Source organism: Mustela nivalis (genome assembly GCF_964662115.1).
Source record: "Mustela nivalis genome assembly, chromosome: 4".
NCBI lineage: Eukaryota > Metazoa > Chordata > Mammalia > Carnivora > Mustelidae > Mustela > Mustela nivalis.
Genome location: NC_139023.1, coordinates 150,713,358 through 150,739,739, shown reverse-complemented (window position 1 = coordinate 150,739,739; position 26,382 = coordinate 150,713,358). Strand labels below are relative to the sequence as shown.

General features: G+C 40.8%; 1 protein-coding gene across 3 annotated transcripts; it reads right to left on the bottom strand.

Annotated features, from left to right (window-relative positions):
- Window positions 1–482: 482 nt before the first annotated feature.
- Window positions 483–19,615, bottom strand: PRSS55 (serine protease 55). Of its 3 annotated transcripts, none has more exons than XM_082727625.1 (6): window positions 19,493–19,615; window positions 14,249–14,441; window positions 12,650–12,900; window positions 11,321–11,463; window positions 3,397–3,467; window positions 609–827 (listed from the first exon to the last, which is right to left on the bottom strand). In XM_082727625.1, the coding sequence occupies exons 1-6, from the start codon at window positions 19,545–19,547 to the stop codon at window positions 704–706; spliced, it is 837 nt and encodes a 278-aa protein (XP_082583751.1). In that variant the 5' UTR covers window positions 19,548–19,615; the 3' UTR covers window positions 609–703. The 3 variants fall into 3 exon arrangements, with proteins under 3 accessions (XP_082583750.1, XP_082583751.1, XP_082583752.1); XM_082727626.1 differs by lacking the exon at window positions 3,397–3,467 and adding an exon at window positions 1,179–1,201; XM_082727624.1 differs by lacking the exon at window positions 3,397–3,467 and having other exon boundaries at window positions 483–827.
- Between the last annotated feature and the right edge of the window lie 6,767 nt (window positions 19,616–26,382).

Sequence of the window (26,382 nt, the reverse complement as noted above, 5' to 3'; positions counted from 1 at the left end):
CTGTGGGCTTATGAGCTATGAGAATTAATTGCTGAGATTATCAGGAAGAAGGCTCTCTCTTTTGACTGGGGCTATTAAACTGGTAGGATGCAAACTGGAGGTACTGGTAGTCATTATGGTCACCACTTGGAAGCCCTTTTTGAGGGTGATAACTCTAAAAAAAAAAAAGTCCTTGTTGACATTTGTTGAGTCTCTAGATTCAGCCATGCCCAAAGCCAAATACCACTCCTGTTTTTTTTTTTTTCTGCTATGTACATCTACATCTATAAATAACAGTTTTGACTTTAGATAGTTTGAGATAGATAACTCACTTGCATTGGAAAGAGTCCTGACTAATGGAGGAACCCAAAACCTAGTCCGCAAGGCAAGGCTCCACCCTGCCTCTCTGGTCTTACTATCTATTGTCACCTTCAGTTCCTGGCCCTTAGATCTAATCTGTAGCCTATCTGTCTGTTGGTAGTACATTTTCACACAGCTTCACTGGTTGAGGAATAGCATCTGCTTTATTATCCATAGAAAATGTCCCAGCATATCACGTAGGACAGAAGTGAAATCAGGATCCAGAATCTGGGGCTTCCTGGCTCTGGAAATTCTGCAGCGTGGGACCTCATTTGTTTCCTATTGGGAGGAGCTTTCATTTCCTCAGCATCAAAGGGCCTTCCCTCTATCTCAGTCACTTTCTTAATCCAGAGGTTGTAATTTTCTAACAAGGTGTATATTCCTGGTGTGTTTTTCTGTCCACAGCCCTTGCCCCAGCTGATAATGCCCACCTGATACCAGGTCTTGTCCGACTCTGTGGTGCAGACCAGCGGGCCCCCACTGTCACCCTGTGGGCAGAGAACACGGTTCAATAGTTAGTCCCATTCTAGACTGCTCATTTAAGACAAAACATAAGTCACTCATTGAGACAATGCACTGATCTCCCCTGTTCCAGGCTGCCAAAAGAGATGTTATCATTGCTGACCATGCCCACCCCTCTCCTGGGTCCACAGGAGCAGTATGCTGCTGTCAGTCTAGCTCTGAGAGTTATAGACAGTGGAGAGGACAAAACTGAAGAGGGAGGAGAGAGAGAGAGTTGGTAAGAGAATAACTGCATATAGCACAGAAGAGGGGAGTTGGAGGAGAGACCAAATGCTGCACAGACCAAAAGGAGTGGAAGCTAGTTTTTTGGGCCTTACCAAATGAGCAGCTCTGGAAAGGGCTATAAAAGAAAATAACAAAAGCAGGATATGAGAAGTATTGTTAGAGTTGGTAGAAATGCATTGAATCTCCTTTCGTGTTCTTCTAGAAGCATGAAGGAGAATGATGTTCCTTTTTAATTCTTTGGTGTGAGTGTCTGTCTGCAAGCAACCTAAAGCTTTTCTGAATGCATGACGCATCTGGGGTGGAATCACAAGGGCCTATGGCTCCCATGATTACATATATAGAAAATATATACCAAGTCCTCCTGTGTACCATCTATCTATCTATCTATCTATCTATCTATCTATCTATCTATCTATATGTATATATATGTATGTATATGTGGCTTTCTTCTATCCATTTTAATATATGCAAAATTAAGTTTAAGGAGACTCTAAAAGCTTGATCAGAGCTACACCATAGCCCAGCCAGAACTGGAACCAGGACTTCCTGATGCCAAAGCACACATTCTTTTCACCTTGCTACTTGCCTTTCATGGAAGTTGCTGAGTGTCTACAATCATTCAGGAGTCCTTTCTGCAATGGAGAAATAGCCTCTTTTCCAAGATCATGAACAGGTGGCTAGAATGAATGGAATCTTACAAGAAGCTCTAACAGAAGGAGGAGGATTACCAATATTTCCTGGACACGATACATTGAGGCACAGTGTTAGCCCCTGGATTTTTGTTTCTCATCAATCACATTATCTCAGTGAGGTAGGTATTTTTTTTTAAAGATTTTATTTATTTACTCGACAGACAGAGATTACAAGTAGGCAGACAGGTAGGCAGAGAGAGAGAGGCGGAAGGAAGCAGGCTCCCCACTGAGCAGAGAGCCCGATGTGGGGCTCGATCCCAGGACCCTGGGATCATGACCCAAGCCGAAGGCAGAGGCTTTAACACAGTGAGCCACCCAGGAGCCCCAGTAAGGTAGATATTTTGATTCCCATTTTATAATTCCAAATTTGAAGGTTAAAGAGGTTTGATCACTCTCATTTAACAAATCTTCACTGAGGGAAAAACTAATCGTCAGGCCTTTGGGATACAAGACCTTATGCTCTAGTGGAAGAGATCAAAAAGTAAGCAAAAAGGATCAACTGTGTTTGATGGGACAGGAGTATGAACACAGTAAAGGAGGAGTACAAAGCGGGGAATAAATTGATTCTGTTGAGGGAAAGTTCTGTCAGGGTAGACTTCAAAGCATTTAGTCTGAAGGGTAAATAGGAATTTGACAGGAAGTGTGTGTGTGGCAGGGGACTGACTGGAGGGGAATCAGACAGGAAGTAGAGGAACTAAGATGAGGACATAAAAATGAAGATCTGAACCAGGGATGACTTTGGATATAAATGATTAACTAGTTCCCAGGTCATAGAGTGTGGATAGCAGAGATAAAGTGTAGAGGGGAGATAATGAATAAATGTGTTCAAATGGAGTTTGGGTTGACTGAGGGGTGCATCACCAAGCAGAGGGATACACAGAGCAGAATTACAAAGAGGTCATGGCTCAAGGACATCCAATAAATGTGGTACAAAATCAAAATTGCCCTTTCCAGTATAAAATGTTGTCTCTAACACTTGTCTGGTTTTTGTGGGTGTTTTTGTTTGTACTGGTTTTGTTTCAGTCATTGGGCAAGAACCAAATAAATAGAATCTCCACTCTACTAACTCCTTCCATAAATTTTGTTTTTATAATGTTCCTCATTTTATGAAGGGGTGAATGTTATTAAAAATCTCATTAGGAGCGCCTGGGTGGCTCAGTGGGTTAAGGCCTCTGCCTTCGGCTCAGATCGTGATCCCAGGATCCTGGGATCGAGCCCCTCATCAGGCTCTCTGCTTGGTGGGGAGCCTGCTTCCTCCTCTCTCTCTGCCTGTCTCTTTGCCTACTTGTGATCTCTGTCTGTCAAATAAATAAAATCTTTTTTAAAAAATCTCATTTTTCTGTTGCCTTGATTATTCGTTATTTTCTTATACAACAGGGAGAGAACTGTCCCTGGGCAAGTAACTCTTCTAAGCTGCAGTTTCCACATAGTTCAAGTGAAAATAATACCAAGTACTTGCCAAGACTGTCGGCAGATAAAATTTTAAGAATCTATGAATCACTCATCCCAGGGTAAATGCTATGTAGTAAAAGCCCTAGAAATATATTAATATTGTTATTTTTACCCTTATGTGTTACAAACATTGCTTGTATATTTAGGAAATAGAGATTCTCCTCACAGACTGCTGGGGCCAAGAAGGATATCTGTAAATACATGTCCTTTTATACATGAACCTTTTTTTTTTTCTTTCTGTTGGAAAGAAAAAGCACACATTGCTTCAAAGGAGGGTCTGGTCTCAAACAGTTAAGGACCTGGTGCTGATGACAACCTGCCTAAGTGGGACTTTCTTCCAAAGATGAAGTCTGATAGCCAACTGTCTGTCTGATTAGAAACATACTGACCATGAGAGCCTGGAAGTTCACCTCTGTGAGACAGTTAATTATACCATGTCATTACTCCTCTCTGTTTTGGGGTAGAAGCAGATGACTCAGCTTTCAGCCTGGCACCACTACCACCTGGACTTCGCACAAGTCGCTTAAATTCTAATCCTTCTTTTCTCATCTATTAATCAGGGAAAGTGAGAGCTGCCCAGCCCCTTGTTCAGGGCAGTGGAGAAAATGAAAATATTGAGTATGTGTAAAAGAGCTATGAAGTTATTACACTGCTTTGGATCCAATCAGATAGTGAAGGGAATTATAGATGATTAAAATAAATATTATCTCACCTGTGAAGCAGAGTCTTGATTAAATATTTCTATATATTTCTTCATAGTTTTCAAATCTGTGATTCTAGGAGCACCTGGCTGACTCAGTTGGTAGAGCATGTGATTCTAGATCTCAGGGCTGTAAGTTCGAGCCCTATGCTAGGTGTAGAGATTACTTAAAATAAATTTTTTTTAATTAAATAAAAATAAAGTGTCTGTGATTCTAAAAGTCAAAGAATCTATGGAGTGAAATAAGACATCTGTGACAGCAGCAGGGATGATGAGCTCAAGATAACACAGGGCAGTGGAACTACTCTGTATAATACTATAATGATGGCTATGTGTAATTAGACTTTTGTCTTAACTTACAGGATTCATAACACCATAAATGAACCCTAAAGTAAGCTATGAACTTTTGGTGATAGTGATGTGTCCGTGTCAGTCCTTAGGTTGTAATAATTGTACCCCTCTGTTGGGGGATGTCGATAGTGCAAGAGGTTAGACATGTGGGAACAGGGGTAAATGGGAAATCCCAATACCTCCCTCTCAATTTGTTGTGAACCCAAAACTCTCTAAAAAAATAATGTGATAAAAAAATAAATAAAGTGGATCAGGTCTAAATCAAGTCAGCTTGGCAGTCCCATAACCAGACTTCTCAGCAGCCCAGTTGGATGCCAGTTCTTAACCTGCAGACTCTTAGCCTCCTTGAGGACCTCTCTCAAGTGTCCCCTCCCCTAGGGCCATTTTATGGACAGATAGTTGTTGGCTTACTTGGAAGGTTCATCTATTTGGCAAACATTTTTTGAGGATTTTTCATGTGCCAACCTCTGTGCTATGCAGTGAGAATTTACACACGAGTAAGACAACAATTCTGTTGGAGCTGAGAAAACAGACCTGAAAACAGTTAGTTCATTGTTGTGACTGTTGCTCTGGAAAGTTGATAGTCCTTCACAAAAGTATTGAATTACTAGCTGGCGATAAGTTTGATTTTATATTGTTTGACTATGCCATTTAAAAATTACTTTTTAATTAAACTTTTTAATTTTCATAGTGTAACCTGAGTAAGGGTATTACAAAGAGGAAAAGTGTTGGGAAATGTTAATGAAAAATCCATTTTTCCATTGTTAACACTTAATTTTAATTTGTATTTTAAGTATAGCACCATCATCTTGTTATTATTTTGAACATATCTAAATGTTTTCATTATAAAATTATCATTTCCCTGAATTATATGATGATATGGTTTGTAGAAGTTTGCTAAATTTAAAAGCATGATTTTATTTTTAAAGACTATTTTTGAACCCAGGGGACTACCTGCCTAGTTTATCTGTTTTAAAGTGATGATAATATTAAATAATTTTATAAAAATTTCCTTGACTGCATCACTGTCAGCTTATTGTTAATGATAGAAAGCTGTCCAAACAGAAAGCAAAGATTTTCACTTCACGATTTTATAAAAACAAGGCCTAAAATGATAACCACACCTTAATTTATAATATTCTGAAGTAATAGACAATTAATTTTAGAAGTTTTCACTACAGTACATTTTGATGGGAGAGGTCTTAAAGAAAAAGTCCTAGATTCTAGATAGTGGATCCAGCCACTGCTTGAAGCAAAGGGTACATAAAATGTCATCAAAGGTGACCCTTGATGCCTTTGAAGTTTGCCACAGCTGGCTTTGGCTGTTTGAATGTGGGACAGTGTTAAATCAAAGAGATTGAAATGGTCCAGAGGGAGTGCCCATGGGGCCTGATTGTTATATTCTTGGGTAAGCGGTGGGGATGACAGCAAGTCTTCCATGCCTGGCACATACCTCCCCTGCTGATCTTGTTCTGTCCAGCTCTCCAGACTCGTCTCTTATAATTTCTAGCTTCCGAAATCCTGGAGATTCCCTGGGCGCATGATGCTGTTTCAAGCTTTTATGATTTTTTCCCACAATTTTCTCCAACTTCCCTCTCATTCCAATCTTATCTGTTAAATGCTGTTTCCCCTTTTCTATTGATCTTGGGAGCCCTTTGGCTCATGCTTCCGTATGAAATAGTTGCTCTCTGAGTCTGTGATAGAGCTAGGATCTGAGATCTTTCTGTAACTGCTATTATTGGGAAGCTTTGTCTTCTTTTTATTATTTAATTTTGATATAACTGTGGTTGTGTAAGGCAATGACTGTACTGTTGTAATTGTATAATGCTGTTGTAAGAAGTGTATGTTATAATGCTAAAATGCAGTTGTAAGAAGTAATACAAAGAGATCCCGTGTTTTCTCCAGTAATAATATCTTTATATGTTTCTTCCAATAACAACATCTTACAAAACTACAGTACAATAGCACAACCAGGATGTTGGCATCTACACAGGGATCCCTCATGTTGCCCTTTCTGGGCTGCCTCCATGTCTATAATTTTGTCATTTCTAGAATGTTTTGTAAATGGAATTATTCGCTGTGGGACCTCTGGAGATTGGCTTGTTTCACACAGTGTAAGTCTCATGAGATCCATCCACATTGGTGCATGTATTAACGGTGTATTAGCTGAGTGGTATTGCATGGCATTGATGTATTATAGTTTAACCATCCACATCTTTAAAGAAATTTGTTTCCAATTTTTGTCTATTATGAATGCTATAAACACTCCTGGGCAGGTTTCAATGTGAACACAAACCTTCATTTGTCCAGACTAAGTGCCTAAGAGTGGCATTAGCTGGCTTGTATGGCAGGAGTGCATTCCATTTTTCAAGAAACTGCCAGTTTTCCAGAGTGGTTGGACTATTTTACATTCCTACCAGGAATGCATGAGTGCTCCAGTTCCTCTGCATTTTTGTCAGCATTTGGTGGTGTCACTATTTTTTTTTAAATTTTCAGCATAACAGTATTCACTATTTTTTCACCACACCCAGTGCTCCATGCAATCCGTGCCCTCTATAATACCCACCACCTGGTACCCCAACCTCCCACACGCCCCGCTCCCCCCCACCGCCACTTCAAAACCCTCAGATTGTTTTTCGGCGTCCATAGTCTCTCATGATTCACCTCCCCTTCCAATTTACCCCAACCCCCTTCTCTCTAACTCTCCATGTCCTCCATGCTTTTTGTTATGCTCCACAAATAAGTGAAACCATATGATAATTGACTCTCTCTGCTTGACTTATTTCACTCAGCATAATCTCTTCCAGTCATGTTCATGTTGCTACAAAAGTTGGGTATTCATCCTTTTGATGGAGGCATAATACTCCATAGTGTCTATGGACCACATCTTCCTTATCCATTCGTTTGTTGAAGGGCATCTTGGTTCTTTCCACAGTTTGGCGACCATGGCCATTGTTGCTATGAACATTGGGGTACAAATGGCCCTTCTTTTCATGACATCTGTATCTTTGGGGTAGATACCCAGTAGTGCAATTGCAGGGTCATAGGGAAGTTCTATTTTTAATTTCTTGAGGAATCTCCACACTGTTCTCCAAAGAGGCTGCACCAACTTGCATTCCCACCAGCAGTGGAAGAGGGTTCCCCTTTCTCCACATCCCCTCCAACACACGTTGTTTCCTGTCTTGTTAATTTTGGCCATTCTAACTGGTATAAGGTGATATCTCAATGTGGTTTTAATTTGAATCTCCCTGATGCTAGTGATGATGAACATTTTTTCATGTGTCTGATAGCCATTTATATGTCTTCATTGGAGAAGTGTCTGTTCATATCTTCTGCCCATTTTTTTTATATGATTGTCTGTTTTGTGTGTGTTGAGTTTGAGGAGTTCATTATAGATCCTGGATATCAACCTTTTGTCTGTACTGTCATTTGCAAATATCTTCTCCCATTCCGTGGGTTGCCTCTTTGTTTTCTTGACTGTTTCCTTTGCTGTGCAGAAGCTTTTGATTTTGATGAAGTCCCAAAAGTTTATTTTCGCTTTTGTTTCCTTTGCCTTTGGAGATATATCTTGAAAGAAGTTGCTGTGGCTGATATCAAAGAGATTACTGCCTATGTTCTCCTCTAGGATTCTGATGGATTCCTGTCTCACGTTGAGGTCTTTTATCCATTTTGAGTTTATCTTTGTGTACAGTGTAAGAAAATGGTCGAGTTTCATTCATCTACATATAGCTGTCCCCGCCATCTTGTCCCCCTGTCACTATTCTTTTTAAGCCATTCTGAGAGGTAAGGATTGATAGCTCATTATACTTTTAATTTTCATTTGTTTAATGGTTAATAACATTGTACTTCTTTTCATGTTCTTATTTGCCCTCTGTATATCTTGTTTAGTGAAATGTCTGTCCATGTCTTTTGCCCATTTCCTAACTGGATAGTTTTTTTTCTACCATTGAGTTTGAGAGTTCTCTATATGTTCTAGGTAATTCCTTTGTTGGATATCATCTCCCAGTCTATAGCTTTGTTTTCATCCTTTTGTAACAGCACTCCAATCAGTCTTAAGTGTTGACTTGCTTCATCTTAACACACTTACTTGCTGACCTGAGTCCCCTGATCTCTAACAGAATGAACTTACTTTCTTTGAGGTTTTGTAGACCATGGGCCTTGAGGAGTGAAGGACTAGAACTTTCCCATGCCACAGAAGCCAGCAAGTCTATTTGAAACCTCCTCAGCTTTCTGATTAGCTAAAAAAAAATTTTTAAATTTTTTTTAAGGTCATACAAATGATTTTTACTGTCCTCTCTTTGTGCATCTGTAGACCTGGAACACTGTTTCAGAAAGAACAGAGTACTCCCAGTACCAGATCCCCTTACATTGGAATAATGCTTACAGCTGGCATCATCAAGTCTTCATGTAATCAAGAAACATGGCTGCCACTTCCTTTGCTGATTAACAACACTAAACCCCTTTAAAAACCCCGGACCAGGCAGAAACATCAGAGTTGGCTTTTGTTCAAAAGTCCATCTTCTCCCTGGGTTGCTGGTTTCCTGAATAGAGCTCTAATTTCTTTCCAGTCAAAAACCTGTCTCTTGAGTAATGGCCTTTCAAGTGACTAGGAAGCTGAACTTGGATTTGGTAACACTCTTAATGGGATCTTTCACAGGACAAATTTTTTTAATTTTGATGAGGTCCAGTTTATCAGTTTTTCCTTTTATGAATTGTATCTTTGATGTTATTCTATGTCTCAAGGATTGCCTGTGTTTTTTACTAAACTTTTTATAGTTTTACATTTAAGTTCATGATGCATTTTGAATTGTTTTTCTTTAAGGACTATTTATTTGAGAGAGCATGAGCAGGAGGGAGGGGCAGAGGCAGAGGGAGAAGTAGGCTCTCTGCTGAACAAGGAGCCTGACATGGGGCTTCATCTGAGGACCCGGAGATATGACCTGAGCCAAAGTCAAATATTTAACCGACTGAGCCACCCAGGCACTCCTTAAGTTAATTTTTAATTGAACTTATTCTAGGAATTAATGGTTCTCAATGAAAAATATATAAATTTATCCTAATTTTTGGCTTTATTTTTCCTTATTTTCTTTATCCTATTATTATCAATAAATTAAATCCATCTCTCTATTCTAGCTATGACAGATCCTACCTAGAGTATTGCCTGGAGTATTAGGTTATGAGACTGGTTGTTATTTAAAATCTTCAGTTTTAATAGGTTTCTTTGAAACTGGAGTCAGGGAGGGGGGATAGCAACTCTTTACCATGGGATTGGGGTGGAAGCCCTGATTCCCCAACTCAGGCCTGTGATGACACCTAAGGGAGGAGCAGGAGTGCTCAGTTATTCCTAGGTGGGGTGAAAGTCCAAGTTTCTCAGGTGCCTCCACTGACATCAAGGGGGGCAAAGGATGGCTGGTTACTACTAGATGGTAGTTAAAGTCCTGATTCTCCACATAGCTGCTTCTGTAACCACCACCATGGGCTAGAAGGAAGTCGAGGTTGTCCACTTGATCTTGGTTGATGGGTTGGGGGAATCAATTTTTTTCCTGTTCTTTTGTTTGAATACAATGTTTAATATCTGTTGTCAAAAAGTTTCTGCCTTCCTAGGTTGCTCCTTTCCTAGTCCAAAGAGAGGGAAATCTTTCTTGTTTTGTTCATTTTCATCTGCGCTCATTGGCATTCTGAGATGCAGACTCGTCTAGCATCCAGTCTGGGATATATAAGAAGCAAAAAGAAAACCCAAGGAACTCACTGCTGGGTCCTTCCTTAAGTGTTGTATAGCCAATCAGTCCATATCTACCTTTCAGAGCCTTTATTTTTGTTCTATAATATAATGTCCAGTAGTTTTAGCTGTACTTAGTGGGAGGGATTGGGGGAACTATGTTTACTCCATTCTGTCTAGAACCAGAAGTCCCAATTCTCTTTTTTGTTTTATAATGTTAAATTGTCCAGAATGTGAAGAAAACACAAGGTTGACATGATGTTTGATACGATCTCTGGTTTTGGTCTGCACAATAATCACCATATGTGACTCCTGCTAAACAGAGTCATTTTTTCTCATGGACAGCGTTCATTCTTTCTCACCTCAGAGCCCCTCCTTTTCTCCCTGATTCCTTCAACCCCTATCCCAGCAACTCTCTTCCAAGACTTTATCTCACAGCCTAGCAGGAAAAATTATCATCTTCCAACAATGAACAAAAACAGACAATTCTGTAGATAAACACTCTCCCCTTCCATGAGATAGCTTTTTCATTAATCTACAGAATATTTAACATCTGCATTCATAGTCATAGTTTTATGCCAGTGACCAGATCCATTGCCCAGCAAATGAGTAGAGCTAAGTGGGCTCATTAGGATGATGATGAACAGAGCATCTCCAAAGACAAAGAGAATGGTTTTAAAGACAACACCCATAATTCATCCTTAGAGCCACAGGAAGCTAATTCCCAAGGTTTTTCCCCCCTATTTTTTCTAGCATCAATCAAAAATGTTTTTCTTTTTAAATTGTGGTATTCATTTTATTTAAAACTAAGATACCAGTCTTTTGTCCCATGAAATCCATATGTATTTTCCAAATATTATAAATCTTTACTCAATGGCCTGCCCAGAAGTTTGTGGACTCCTTTAGGTTAGAAACTGTGTCTCATTCATTGTTGGATTCCCCAGGGCTTAATGTGCTCAACAGTAAATTAATGAAATAAAATTATTCCTTCTATGAATCTCAAATCCTGCTTGGCTTTCTGTTTTTTAAGAATTCCAAAAAATGGGAAAGCAGTGGAGCCCTATTTATGTAGTATATCTAAAGAGTAGAAATATTTATACAGTGTTGCTACATACTGACTCATGGACATGCACTGACATTCCAAGGACCTGACAATGAGTACTTCCCAATTCATGTCCCCATTCCCATGGTAGAGCCCTGAATCCCACACATTTTACAGACTCTTAACTGTCTATTCTCTATGAAGATGCGATACCCTGCAATGGCAGCCCTGAGGTGATAAGAGTCTATAGGGTGAAGTTGGGGATACCCCTTAGTTACCTGGCAAGCATCAAAACTCTCATTCTGATAACCAGCACACAGCATATTCTTGGTAAGTTTTGGAAATGCTTCTGAGCATTTCTCCCAATCCATGATGATCATTGGCACTTTCATCAGATCAGTTTTCACAGAGCTTTTATCATCTAGAAATCACATTAGAAAAGTCACTAGATAGCAGTCCCAGTGCTGATAATGCACCTAGATCACCCTGTGTATTCCTGTGTCCCATCAGCCACTTGTCTACTTCATATCCTCCACTCTCCACTTCCTTCCAGTAATCTCATGCTTTCACTCATTCTACAATCCCAGGCTTTTCTAAACTATTCCCCACCTACTTGGATTATTCCTCTTATTCCAAATCATATTCCTGCTTCCAAGCAGACTTCCTCCTTGACTCCAACCAGCCCTACAGACTTGACTCCTTGAAACTGTCTATTGATCATTTCTCAGCATAAGACGGCCTCTTCAGCATGTATACCTATTGCTACTTCTTAGTAAATTTCTAAATTCTTCTCCTTATTGAGTAGTTTTAATTGCATAGGTATCTATCTGCCTCCTCCTCACTTCTAACTCTCCAGTAGTAGCCCAGAAACAGCGTTACTCTAGTTGTCTTCTCGTTACTAAACGCCTGAAATACCTACCATCTTCCAGACCCCAGCTGGTTGTAAAGCTCCCCATGGACCTAGGGTCTTGTTCAGGCCTGAGACAGAGCTGTGCTGTTCCCATCCATTCCCCAACCTATTTTCTTTGGGGATAGTCCAATGGAGCTTTCATAATCCCTTTCTTCCCTAGTACAGCTCTTCCTCTCTTGGCCAAGTAACAATGTAACAACAAGTAACAACAAATTCATTTCTAAGAATGGCTGGGCAACACTCCAGGACCATCAAATATCTAGGCTGGGACAGGTTTCTTGAATGCCTGTAGGAACCAGGTGGGAAACATCAATGTGTGAATCAAAGGAGATGCAAGAGAATAAAGAGTATAGGGGGCCCCCGGCAAACTGGAGAGTTTAAATTCAGTTAAACAAACAAACAAGAATGCTCTGTGCTGGCTGAATATGACCACACCTGGCGGCTGGTTTGGACCTGGCATCTCAACTAGGGGCCTTGAGGAGTTGTTTCCTTGGCACTGGGAAGGGGCTGAGAGTTGGCCTCTGTGAGCCTCAGGTATGCAGGGATTTGCTCTAATGCAAGTATTTTTCTCCTTCCTCCTTCCTTCACTCTCCCTCTTTTCATGCTTCTGCCCACATCTTTAGATTTACTGGCCTCAGATGCCCATGATGTGGCTCCTCCCCCAGCAGCTCTCAGGAGATGCTGAGTGGACACATACCACTGTTGGTCTGACCCCATCCTGCCACCCAGCATTTGTGCCACAAAGAAGGGCTGGGCTTTCCAGGTATGCAGATGGGCTCTGTTAGTCCATTGAACCTGATGGGTGAGTCCAAGAGCAGCAAGGCGATATCATTGTCCATGCTGAGTCTTCGAAATTCCTTGTGAAGAACTATGCTGGTAACCCCCTTTATTTCCAGGGATGAGCTGCTTAAGTCATTGCTTCCCAACACAACGCTCAAGTCTGTTGGACTGGTGGCACAGAAACAGAGAGGAGGAAGGAGGTGAGGAAGAGGAGTCATGAAGGGCACAGAATTTATGCTGCCCCAAACCCCTAAATCCCCTATAGTTCTAGGGACCTTTCAGACTTGTCCTACTGGGGCTGTTGCTCAGAAGATGTAAGAATTTGAAAAAGGTAGAGGGAAGTGAAACACCAGGGGTGTCAGACTATAGCCATATTGCTGCTCCAGCACAGTCCTAGAGATGTGAATGAGATACTCCTGTCTAATGCTTCCGAGAAAGTACTTAGCTTTGGGTATTCCAAAGAATATACAGGAGGCCACTTGGCATGGCTCAAACTCACTTCAGATAGGTAAGGTGTTATTACATTGATTTGCCTACCAGTCACTTGGAGACTCAGGCACAGAATTGAATCTAGACTTACTATTGATTAAGCATAAAAAATCTTAAATAATAATTTAAGCATTCCCTCAGGGCAAAATGGCCAGAAACTTCCCAATAGCCAATCCTTAAGTATATAATGGAAGCATATGTGACAAGTTTCCTTGGATATGCCATGATGAAACTTTCTCCTGTTTTTTTATTAATTTTTTAAAAAGTTAGACTTTCCGTGTATCTTCAAACTTTCTTGAGGTGGTGTAGCAGGTATAGCAGAAAGCATAGGCATTGGAGCCAGGATTTAAATTCTATTTTTGTTTACTATATGTGCATCATGGGTGAGTCACCCAGTCATATTGGGCCTGTTTCCTTCTCTATAAAAATAGTATTGTTCATTCTACCTGCCTCAGAGTGTTATTGAAAGATTGAATGAGTTAAAATGGGATTATTCATCTACCTTGTTCACGTAGCTGAATGTCAGAATGAATAAGTTAATCCAAGTAATTTCTTAGCAGGTAACTGATTCATGATTAGTAAACAGTAAATGCTAGACTTACAACCAGTCTCTTGGAGTGCAGAGAAAACTCTCCAAGGAGCAAGTAAATATGGTTTCAGATAGCCCAGGATTCCTGACTTCCAGAATTAGCAGACTATCCTCCTAGAAGGTCTTACATGTCCTAGAAGAGGTGGGTGGAACAAGCCTTTGACCCTACAAAACCATGAATGCTCCTGAAGAGGACAGTGTTTGACCTCAGGGAAACAATAGTTATTTGTCCTGGGTGACAGTGAAGAGGGCATAGCAGATGCCACCTTCAGGTTCACTGCCTCCTCCTTCTTAGGGCTGGAAGGGTTGGGTGGTAGTCATTCCTGTCTGGCTCAGGACTGACCAGGTCTAGGATTTCCCTTAGCAATCAAGTTTTGCTGAGAGTGCCCTGGGAATGAACAGTGTCAGAAGCAACAAGAATGGGCTCTTAATACTTACAGTAGCTCTTCAAAAATTAAACAGTGAGCAGCAGTGACAATCCACCACTTGTTGATGATTGAGCCGCCGCAGAAATGTTCATTTCTTGCCTGAATACTCACCTGCCATGGGAACTCACCCACCTCAGCCTCCATCCCCCCTATGATTTTGGAATACTGAGCTCCTTCCTCAAAAATTGGTCTTTTACCACATTCTGGTGGATGAAAGAGAAAAAAAAAACAGGAAAAAATGCAACATTTTGTAATTGTCCACGAAGGCTTATAATTAGTTATTATTATACCCTTTCCAGAAATGTGGAAACAGAGGCTGGCCCAGTGAAGCACCTTTAGGAAGACAAGTAAGCCAACAGATACTTTATTTTGCTGCAGAGGGTCTGGGACAGAAGTGTTGGCTCTGTCCCCTCTCTAGCATTGTGATCTCAGAAAAGTCACTTCATTGAGCTTGTTTCTAAGCTCTAGCCAAAAAAAAATGAGGGAAATATTTGTCCAGAGTCATCTCTGGAGTGTTAGGCAGAATAATGACCCCACCCCCAATAGATATCCATGTCCTAATGGACCATGCCCTGGAACTTATGACTCTGTTACCTTTCAAGGAAAGGGGGACTTGGGAGATGGAATTAAAGTTGCTAATCCGCTGACCTTAAAATGGGGAGATTATCCTGAATAATGTGAGTGGGCCCAGTGTAGTTACAAGAGTCCTTAACATGGTGAAAGGAAGCAGGAGATAGGTATGACTATTGAAGAAAGGCCTGCAGAGATGCATGCTGCTATCTTTGAAGATGGAGGGACTACCAGCCAAGGAATACAGATACCCTGTAAACCTAGAAAAGGCAAAGCTAAGATTCTCCCCTAAAGCCTCATATTAGGAACAAAGTCCTGCTCACAGCTTGATCTTTGCCCAGTGAGACCTGTGCACACTTTTATCCTACAAAAATGTAAGGTAAGAAATGGGTGTTAAGTTTGTGGTTGTTTGTTATAGCAACCATAGGAAACATACATGCAGGAAACAAGATGACCCAGAAAGGGTGTGGACCTTCTGCAAGCCCTGAGCCTAAGCCGTTTTAGGTTAAAACATTCTATTCCAGGCAGAGGAGCTCCATGCCCTGAGAAGCTGAGAGCAAAGGCTGTGGCTGCTCTTGCAGAGAAGAGATATTCACCTCTGGACAGAGCACAGAGCCAGCACCTTGCCCACAGGAGGAGAAGCCTGTCCATTTATGTTGGTTGGCTTGAAAATTGCTTTGTACTCTGGAACAAGGAAAGAGTTTGACTCTAAGGAGCCTAAGATCTCCTCTTGTCTCTTTCTTGATGGCACTTTTGCAATTTTTCAGTCAATAAAGGTTTTGAGGATTTTGTAGTGTGGGTTGGATTGACCAAATAGTGGTCATGTTTTGCTTAAAAAAAAAAGAACAACTAGAATGAAAATTCAGCAATTTGCATCAAAAGACTTCAACTGTCAGTAATCTATAAAGGCTCTTTTGGATCTACACTCTTTTATTTACCAAACACTGAGTGCTTACTAGGTGTCATGCATTGTTACAAACACTCTACAAAGACCAATTTACTTAATTTTCATAATAATGCTATGAGATAGGTACTGTTATTATCATCCCCACTTTACAGTTGAGATAGCTGAGGGACAGAGAGGTTAAGTAATTTGCCCAAGGTAACACAGCTAGTCATGGCCAGACCAAAATTTGAACCTAGGCAATCTGACTTCACAGTGAGTGCTCTTGGCACTACTCAGTGCCCCTCTCTGTCTGGAATATTCTTCTCTCAGATGGTTGTGTGGCTCACTTTGTTTAAGCCTTTGTTCAAGAATCACTTCTTTGGAAAGTTCTCCCTAACCCCTCCTGTCCTGGTCTCTCTTTATCTCCTACCCTGTATTATATTTCTTCATCACTTTATCATTAAGTTGGAGATTATTCATCCCTTTTTGCCTCTGATATCAGAATGTAAGCTTCATCTGGGGAAGAAGACATGTCTGCCTTGTTGATAGTAGAATGATAGCATCATGATGAAGTCCCAAAAGTTCATTTTCGCTTTTGTTTCCTTTGCCTTTGGAGACATATTTTGAAAGAAGTTGCTGTGGCTGATATAGAAGACGTTATTGCCTATGTTCTCCTCTAGGATTCTGCTGGATTCCTGTCTCACGTTGTGGTCTTTTATCCATTTCGAGTTGATCTTTGTGTACGGAGTAAGAGAATGGTCAAGTTTCATTCTTCTACATACAGCTGTCCAATTTTCCCAGCACCATTTATTGAAGAGCTGTCTTTTCCACTGTATATTTTTTCCTGCTTTGTCAAAGATTATTTGCTCGTAGACTTGAGGGTCCATATCTGGGCTCTCTACTCTTTTCCACGGGTCTATGTGTCTATTTTTATGCCACTACCATGCCGTCTTGGTAATCACTTTGTAGTAAAGCTTGAAATCAGAAATAGTCAACAAAACAAAGAGGCAATGTATAGAATGGGAGAAGATATTTGCAAATGACAGTACAGACAAAAGGTTGATATCCACGATCTATAAAGAACTTCTCAAACTCATCACACACAAAACAGACAATCATATTAAAAAAAATGGGCAGAAGACATGAACAGACACTTCCCCAATGAAGACATATAAATGGCTATCAGACACATGAAAAAATGTTCATCATCACTAGCCATCAGGAAGATTCAAATTAAAACCACATTGAGATACCACCTTACACTAGTCAGAATGGGCAAAATTAGCAAGACAGGAAACAACATGTGTTGAGAGGATGTGGAGAAAGGGAAACCCTCCTACACTGTAGGTGGGAATGCAAGTTGGTGCAGCCAATTTGGAAAACAGTGTGGAGATTCCTTAAGAAATTAAAATTAGAGCTTCCCTATGACCCTGCAATTGCACTACTGGGTATTTATCCCAAAGATACAGATGTAGTGAAAAGAAGGGCCAACTGTACCCCAATGTTCATAGCAGCAATGGCCACGGTTGCCAAACTGTGGAAAGAACAAAGATGCCCTTCAACAAACGAATGGATAAGGAAGATGTGGTCCATATACACTATGGAGTATTATGCCTCCATCAGAAAGGATGAATACCCAGCTTTTGTATCAGCATGGACATGATTGGAAGAGATTATGCTGAGTGAAATAAGTCAAGCAGAGAGAGTCAATTATCATATGGTTTCACTTATTTGTGGAGCATAAGAAATAACACGGGGGACATGGGGAGATGGAGGGGAGAAGGGAGTTGGGAGAAATTGGAAGGGGAGATGAACCAGAGAGACTATGGACTCTGAAAAACAATCTGAGGGTTTTGAAGGGGCTGGGAGTGGGAGCTTGGGGGAGCCTGATGGTGGGTATTATGGAGGGCACGTATTGCATGGAGCACTGGGTGTGGTGCATAAACAAGAAATTAAATTTAAAAATAAATAAAACAACAACAACAACAACATAAAGAATGATAGCATCACAGCTGGCATCGAGGGGACACTCAACAGGAATGAGGAATCCTCTGACTCAGTGGCTCCACTGCTGAGAACTATCCTAAGGGAAGAATCTGGAAGGCAGCAATTGAAAGATGTTCACTACAGTTGATCTCTATAACAGCAACAAATTGAAGGCATCCTCAATGTTATGACTAAAGTAGGGCACATGCATTCAGCCATAAAAGTTATGCTTATGAAGGGTTTTTAATGATGCGAGCCAAATGTTTAAGATACAATGTTGAAAGGGAAAAGTCAGGATAAAAAAAAATATATGAACATACTGTTTTAATCATGTTTACAAGCTGCCCTGATGCTTGTGGGAGGAAATGTGTTATGACACTAAGAGTGATTATGAGCTTGAAGGTTGATCAAATTATGGATGATTGTTATGGGTACCAATCCTGTGACATCTCTGAGAAGCAGAATATGACATTTGATAAGAGGGTGGGCTCAGGTCCCACACCCTAAGACCAAATCCTGGCTCTGTTGCTTATTGACTGAATGATTTCAGTAAGCATTGGGGAAAACTACTTACCCTTGCTTACTCTCTTTCTTCATTATGAAAATGGACCTACCCTATAAAACAGATGTTTTACAGATTAAATGAGATAGTGGGCATTGAGGTGCCCAACACAGTGCTTGGCACAAAGTAAATCCTCAAGCTACATTAGCCGTCAGAATTTCTCATTTCATCTTGCCCCAAAGGCTCCATGGGCCTCATTCTCCATCTTCATCCTGAGAACAACCAATATCACCAGTGTAGAATTGTGTGGACTTGTCAGTTAATACTAGAGCATAAAACCCCTGAGTAGTGATGGAGGCAATGCTGAAATGGGTGAGAAGCAGCTGCAGTTGTAAACACTGTAAAGGGGCACGTTCTGCTGGTTCTCTTCCAATCCCTGACTCACTCACATTTCAGCCAACACCCAGGCCAGAATCTTGAGGAAGGCCAGGTGAATAGGCTGTGTTCTTTTCATGGGGTAGTGTGCGGAGAGGGAAATGCAGGCCCAGAGTCAGATGGGTGCAAAAATCCCTGCCCACTTCCGCACTATGTGACTTGGACAAATCTTCAACCTTCATAAGGCACAGAGTTGGTCACAAATGCATGGGGCTGAGAGTGGAGACCCCACTATAATGGGGTGGAAATTAAACATGGGGAATTACCTTACCCATGAGAGGCACTAAGTAACCCAGCTCCCCTCCAACCTCATCCAAGCCTTAGATAGAGAACCCATCAAGGAACCAATGGTGAGGAGCTGCCCATTAAGAACAGAAGGCCCTGGCCTTCTGTCTGCATGTACACATGTAAATGTGCCCAGTTAGGCTTCTGCTCTGTACCTGCAGCTCCCCAGAGCTCTGTCATGCTTCTGACCCCCATTCTCTTTTTCCCCCGATTTGGAAATCTGATGCTCAGCTCATTCTGGGCACTTACTTCTAAGCCCTCCATTACTCATTCAGAGATGAAGTTTAGGATTTCAAAACTGAAACTTAAGATCAGACAGGCTGAACTCTGGGCTGGGGAAGAGGAGAAGAGTGGGAAGTATTTTTTGTGGGGGAGTGGTATGAGGGAAAACATGAAGCTACTACTCTTGTGCCCTTGTGGGCCAGCCTCTTAATGACCAATTAGCTAGTTAATGAGCTCAATAACCACATCTCTCCCTTAGCCCTTAATGCTCACCACTGACTGGATGAAAGTGATGTGAGCAGGGCCACTGTCATGCCCAACCCCACCTGGGAGAGCTGTTCTGGCCACTGGGAGAAGAGACCACATACCAAAATGTACGCCTTTGACTTGGAACATGAGCAGCAGAATTGATAACAGGAGCATGGCCCTTGGCTTTGATGTTGGCCTAGGAGGTGATGGAGGCCAGGGATCAGGGATATGATGCTGATAGAGCCTCCCTTCTTATAGCCAGTTCCTGGCCAATGATGTCACAATGGGCTGTGGAGTTTAAGAACTCAGACAGGTCAGGCAGGCTTCTCTTCTTGCCATTTTGTTTCTAAGAGGGTTGCTCAGGGGTGGTACCCCATCCTTGAAGGTGTCAAGTCTGAGCTTCCCTTCTCACTGATCTGGTTAGGACCCACCTCTCACTGAGTCCTTGGCAGAAACCTTGCTTTTGGCCCTTGTCACTCCCATGTGTTTTAAGGCTCAAATTCAGCCTCTTTCACAAAGCCTGTCATGTCAGGGGCTCTCTGTGAATGTGTGTATAATGCCTAAGGGAAAGGTTGCCAGGCTGGGCCTGTAGATTGAGGAGGAGATCCAGGAGGCTCAGAGGCCTCTCCCAGCACTACCACCCTACCCAAAACATTTGCCCTAAGAGTTTTCTGCTCAGACCTCTGATCTTGGGCTGCTGGCATGAGCCTTCTAGAATGGGTTCAGAGGCTCTGGTTTCGCCTCATGCATAGCCCAGCAGGCTAAAATCCTTGCAGCCACCACTTTCATGGCCCCCAAATTTTCAGATAATCCCCTGTCCACGTCTCTAGATGGGAATATGAGACTCAAAGGTGGAAATGCCTGGTCTATGTCTTCTCCTTCTATCAGCAGCTCAGTCATAGGATTTGGACCTTACTATTTTTTTGCATACTTTAAGCACACTGACTGGGGTGGACTCTATCCAAGCAACTTCAGTGCTGCCTTCCTGGCCACTGGCCAGGACCAGTGGTTGGAAGAGAATCTCACTCATTTCAGTTCCCAAAGTGACCATAGTTCATTTTCCAGACCAGGGTGTCTACTCTTCCCAGCCTAGCTCCTGTGGTTTTCTCACCTGCTGAAAAGGAATAATAGGGTCCATCCGTAAAGTCATTGCGAAGCTCAAAACCAGATTATGTGACTCGGGTGCTGGTCCCTCTTTACTTACCAAAGATGTGGCTCCAACTACTGAGAGGATTTCTCAGTAGTTTCTCAATTTCTCCTGAGAGGAGAAATTCCAGGGTAGGTGACTGACTCCTTCTCTTATCCCATGGGCCCCTGGAGATAGCTGTTCTTTGGCACCCGGGGTTCCACTCTGAGTGTTGGGCCAGGGCCTGTTGTGTGGTCATGAGGTGGTGTGATCCCCACCTGTTCTGAATAAAATGTAATCTGCCTCCTCAAACAGAGGAGGCCTGACGAGTGGCTAACCCTTTTCTTCTTTACTGGCATATGAATAAAAGTACCAAAGCATACTGGGTCATGGGCCCTAGTCCGACCACCAGGAAGCTCCGAGCTTTCCCTCTGTTCTTCCTTTAGTTTCACCTCTCTCCCTCCCCTAGATCTGCTCCTCCCACCCCTGCTGAATTCTGGTGGCTTTCCCCTTTGCTCAAGTGCTGGGGTGGGTTGTGGAGGGGTGGAGCCACCTGGGTCAAGGGTCAATTGGGTGAAAGGAGGATGACTGCTAACCCCCCTTGTGGGGAAGCAGGAATAATAGAGAGACCCACACTAAACTGCTGCTCATTTTCTACAGAAGCATCTGGACAAAAGCAATGCTCATGTCTAGAAGATCCATTTCCTTCTGGGTCTCTATTCCTTCTATTAACACAACTGGGCTCTATTTATTGTGAAATACTCATACACTGCCCAGCATTATTTTATTATATTTATTTATTTATTTATTTATTTATTTATTTATTGTGTATACCAAGCTTCTTTACAATAACAATAGATTGCAAAATGCCTGAACCAATGGAGGGGAGAGATGGGTAGGGTCAGAGCTGCCATGCACATCCACATCTCCAGAGGACACCATTCCCATAGACCACAGTGGGATTACCTCACCCTGGAATTGGGCAAACACAGGGGATCAGGTGTGAAGAGAAACTTCAGTGCTCTATTAGGAATCTAGAGAAATCCAAAAGGCACTTGACGACACAGGTTTCCCAGGGACAACTGCCTGACTGATGCTTCCAAGGCCCCCCAGTGGTCATTATCATGGTGATTTTATTTACCCCATGATCCTGACCAATGGATCTCTAACTTCACTATGCAGCCTGGGGAACTTGTTCAGTGCAGATTAAGGTTACCAGATTTATCAAAGAAAAATACAGGATGCCCACTTAATTTTGAATTTCAGGTTAAAAAAAAGTATATTTCTAGTATGTGTGTACCCCATGCAGTGTTTAGAACATACACACACTAAAAATATGTATATGTTTATTTTTTCCCCTGAAATCCTAATGTATTTGGAGTTCTATATTTTTTTAAGATTTTATTTATTTATTTGATAGAGCACAAGTAGGCAGAGAGGCAGGCAGAGAGGAGGAAGTAGGCTCCCCGCCAAGCAGAGAGCCGGATGCGGAACTCGACCCCAGGACCCTGAGATCATGACCTGAGCCAAAAGCAGAGGCTTAACCCACTGAGCCACCCAGGCACCAATGGAGTTCTGTATTTTATTTGGCAATGGCAGTGGCGATTTCCAGGCTTCTTCCTTCAGATGCTAATCCAGTGGATTGGAGAGGGGAGAAGAGCCAGATCTAAGTATTTTAAAAGAGGTCTCCAGATGATTCCAGTGGAAATTATCCTGGGCTACTTAGAGAAATGTCAGTCAGGCCTAGGGTAGAGAGTTTCCTGGGGTTTCTGGGAAGCTAGGATTGGAGTCTGACTCTACCTGGGAAATCGGGAGAGAAAAAGCGTGGCTGGCCAACCACTTAGGCTCTGGGACGGGACTCTGTAGAGGGACTGATTGATCCCCTAGTTTGTGCAGTGTGGGGTGCAGAGGAGAGAGAGCCAGTCAGGGGTGTCTGAGGATCCACCCACAGGGCTTCCCAGAGGGGCAAGAGGGCCCCACAGGAAAGAGGCTGGGGATGTGCTTCCAGGCCTGGGAGTGGCAGGAAAAAGGAGGCCTTCAAGGAACCACAGAAGAGCCCATGAAAATATCCCCCTTATAAGTCAGCGGGAAATTTCTCCTAGGCCCAGAGGTCAAGAAGCTGATATTTGGGCCAGCTCACCTTTATCTGCACCCTCTCCCCAACTTCGATCCCTGCCAGGAGTGAAAGAGCAGCTCAAGGTGGAGGAAGATGAACAGGGGTGAGAAAAGAGGTGAGAAAAGGCCCTTGTCCCTAAATGGACCTAGACCAGGGGAGGGAGATTTAACAGTCAGATTTCAGCCTCTGGAGTGTGACTAAGGGTTTAGATATTCTAACATCTACATGGAAACTGGATTTGGGACTCAAGTTCCTATAGCATTATTATCTCTGAACAATCAAAAGGTATACTTGGAGTTTTTTTGTTTTTGTTTTTTGTTTTTTTAAAAAATCTGGGCAGGACAAATCATCCCTCCTGAATGAAGTTTAAAAAAATGGTGAGGGACACAATAAAGCTGTGTTTTGATCGCAATCCAGGCATTGCACTGGTTCAAACATAGTAGTTGTATTGCCCATTGCATTCTTTAGTGCCTTTACAGTTGGGAACGGTCTGGCTGGAGCCTCATGATTTCTCCATTTACAGCAGTCTGCTGAACAGTGGCTGTGGGGAAGGTACTCATCCATACAGGCATGGGCAAGTCACCTAGCTCAGGGAGACAAACGTCATGTACAACTGCCATGCTCCACCCACCGCTACCCCCCACCCCAGCTCTCATGACCGATGCGGCCAACTGATCATAACTCCTTCCTGCTGAGCCAAGGATTGACCACAATATGGCCATTTAGGCAGCTGTTACCAGACGATCAGACAAAACCCATTGTTATTGTTGGACTATAACCTTACGGTTGCAAAAGCCTTACCAATAACAAACAGTTGATTAATACATATTTTGTATGCTACATATATTATACACTGTATTCTTACAATGAAGTAAGCTAGAGAAAAGAAAATGTTACTAAGAAAATCATAAGGAAGAGAAAATATATTTACAGTACTGTACTATATTAGCATCATAAGTTTATATCATCTGTTTACAGGATGAATTGTCAGTCAGTATCTACATCAACCATCCTATATGATACAAAACATGGCAGATATTATACATATTACTAAGAGTAAACATAAAAAATGAAAAGAGAAAGTGAAAAAGAAACTTATGTTTTTTATAGGTATACTGATCTATGCATTGAAGCAGCAATATGGTTGCTCTGGGGTAACCTAGTGTAATTGATGTGATTGCTTCACAGTAGCCTCACTTATACACTAATGAGCGAATTGTTGTAAAAATGTTATGGCATGCAGTATTACAATCATATTCATAATATAGTATTAGTAACAATGCTACAGTTTTTTAAAAACCACTTAACTTGTGATAATAGGCTGATATGCAGTTTCTCCAATTATGAGGAATTTATTTATTGTTTCAGGCTTGATGGCTTTCATGGACTTTCTTACAACAATGATGGCATCTTCAATGGTGTCATCTTCCCAGACTTTCATGATGTTCTCTCTATTGGGGTTCCCTTCCATTACATTGGAAAAGTTTACAGACTGTCATGTATAATGGACCTTAAAAATCTTTAGGATCCCCTGATCTAGAGGCTGAATTAGAGACATTGTGTTTGGGGGTAAGTAGACCACTCCAGTACCTTTGTATTGAACTCATGAGGCTCTGCATTGCCAGTAGAATTTCCAGTATCAAATGGCATTTCTTTAAAAGGCAGCCCCTTACCAGCAAGTATTTCCTGGCTCCAGGGGCAAGGCATCAATGGAACCAATCCAGAAAAGGGTTCTTGTTGTCTAGGCCTTCTTGTTGTACAGCCAAAAGACTGGTAGCTGATGTTTATCTTTCCTGCTTCAAGACTCAGGGGATAGTAGCTTTATAGATAAGGGCACTCCTCACTATAAACTCAGCATTGGCATAAAACAGTTGAGCTAACCTGTCCCTCCCTATCTTAAATACTGGTGTTCACTCTTCTCCTTACTAATAATGTCCTTCGTGGCTTTTTTTTTTTTTTTTTTCCCCAAATAGGGCACTTTCATCTGCATGAATAACAAAAATCTGATCAGGTAGGTATCTTTTCTCATTAGTAATTTTGTTTTTAAAGATTTTACTAATTGTTTGACAGAGAGAGAGATAGCAAGAACAGGGAACACTGCAGGGAGAGTGGGAGAGGGAGAAGCAGGCTTCTTACAGAGCAGGGAGCCTGATGTGTGGCTCAATCCCAGGACCCTGGGATCATGACCTGAGCTGAAGGCAGATGCTTAATAACTGAGCCACCCAGGTGCCCCTCATCAGTGATTTTCTTAATGGCATCTGGGAACTCAGCTGCTGCCTCTTGGTCAGTAAAAGCTGGTTCTCCTATTATCCTGACATGTTTTAAGCCAAACCTCTTTCTAAAATCATCAAACCATCCTTTGCTGGCATTAAATTCTCCAGCTTTGGATCCTTTACCTTCCTTTTGCTCTAAGTTATTATGACTTTGCTTTTTCTCAAGTCATAGTAGAGTCTAGAGGTATGCCTTTTTTATAGCAATCCTGCACCCATATAAAAGCTGCATTTTCAATATGAGATAAAAAGGCATTTTGCAAAAAGTACAAGGTTTTTGTACCTGCTGGCATAGCCACAGTGATGACTTCATGGACTTCCTTTTCTTTTCTTTTTATGATGGTCCTATGCTAGATTGATTTATCTTGAAATGGTGGGCAACCACTGCTACAGACTTCAGGTTATAGCATATATGAGGGAATTAAGCTTTTTCTTGTAATGTCAGGAATTTTTTCTGCTTCTTGGGAACACTTTCAGCATCAGTGGTAGCACTTTGTATGGGTCCATAGTGTTACTCTAGGTTTACAGTATTGCACTAAACACAATGAAAAATACATAAGAACCATGAGAGATCACTTTTTAAATGCAATACACAATTTACTGCAAAGACCAGCTGGTTACATGGGAATGATTGACATCACAGCATTTTAAGTAGATATTCCCAACACTGAAGTTCACTGCAAGAGCAACAGAAGAGGGCTATGAAATCATTACAGTAATATAGTATGAACTACTATATGTAATATAGTAATATGTATAGTATAGTACTACAGTAATATACTATATAGTATATATACTGTGTATATATTTATATATTATATATGAAACTATTAAAATCAAATATAAAATATAAAATATAAAAATTATTAATTCTATAAGTTAATTTATTAATTAAATATTTATTTTAATCTATTTAATATTTAAATAAATTAAATTAATATTTTTAAATATTTTAATATATTTAGAATATTTAATATTATTTTATAATAAATTGTTAAATTTAATAAATTTATTTATTTAAAAATATTAAATTAATTTCTAATATTATTTAATATTTATTTGATTCATTTACTATTAAATTAGTATTTAATATTAATATTTTAAATTTTAATATTTAACATTTAAATGAATTAAATTGATATTTTATCATTAATTAATTTATTTGATTAATGATTTAATTAAATTATTTATTAACTCAATTTATGAATTAAATATTAAATATTAAAATATCAAAATTAAAATATAAGTTTATTTTTATAATATATATTTTATATATATGCTGTAGTAATATAGTATAGTATAGTGTTGTATAGTATAGTATTGTACAGTAATATAGTATGCACTACTACTATTAATTTTTTACAGTTATGATTTAATATTGCATTTTTCCATTTGCTTATATTTCTCCTGACCATGAATGATTCCATGTACAGTCTGTAAATTCTATATGTGTGCATAAATCTTCACTTTTTGTAAAAGATTTGTGTGTATTTTATG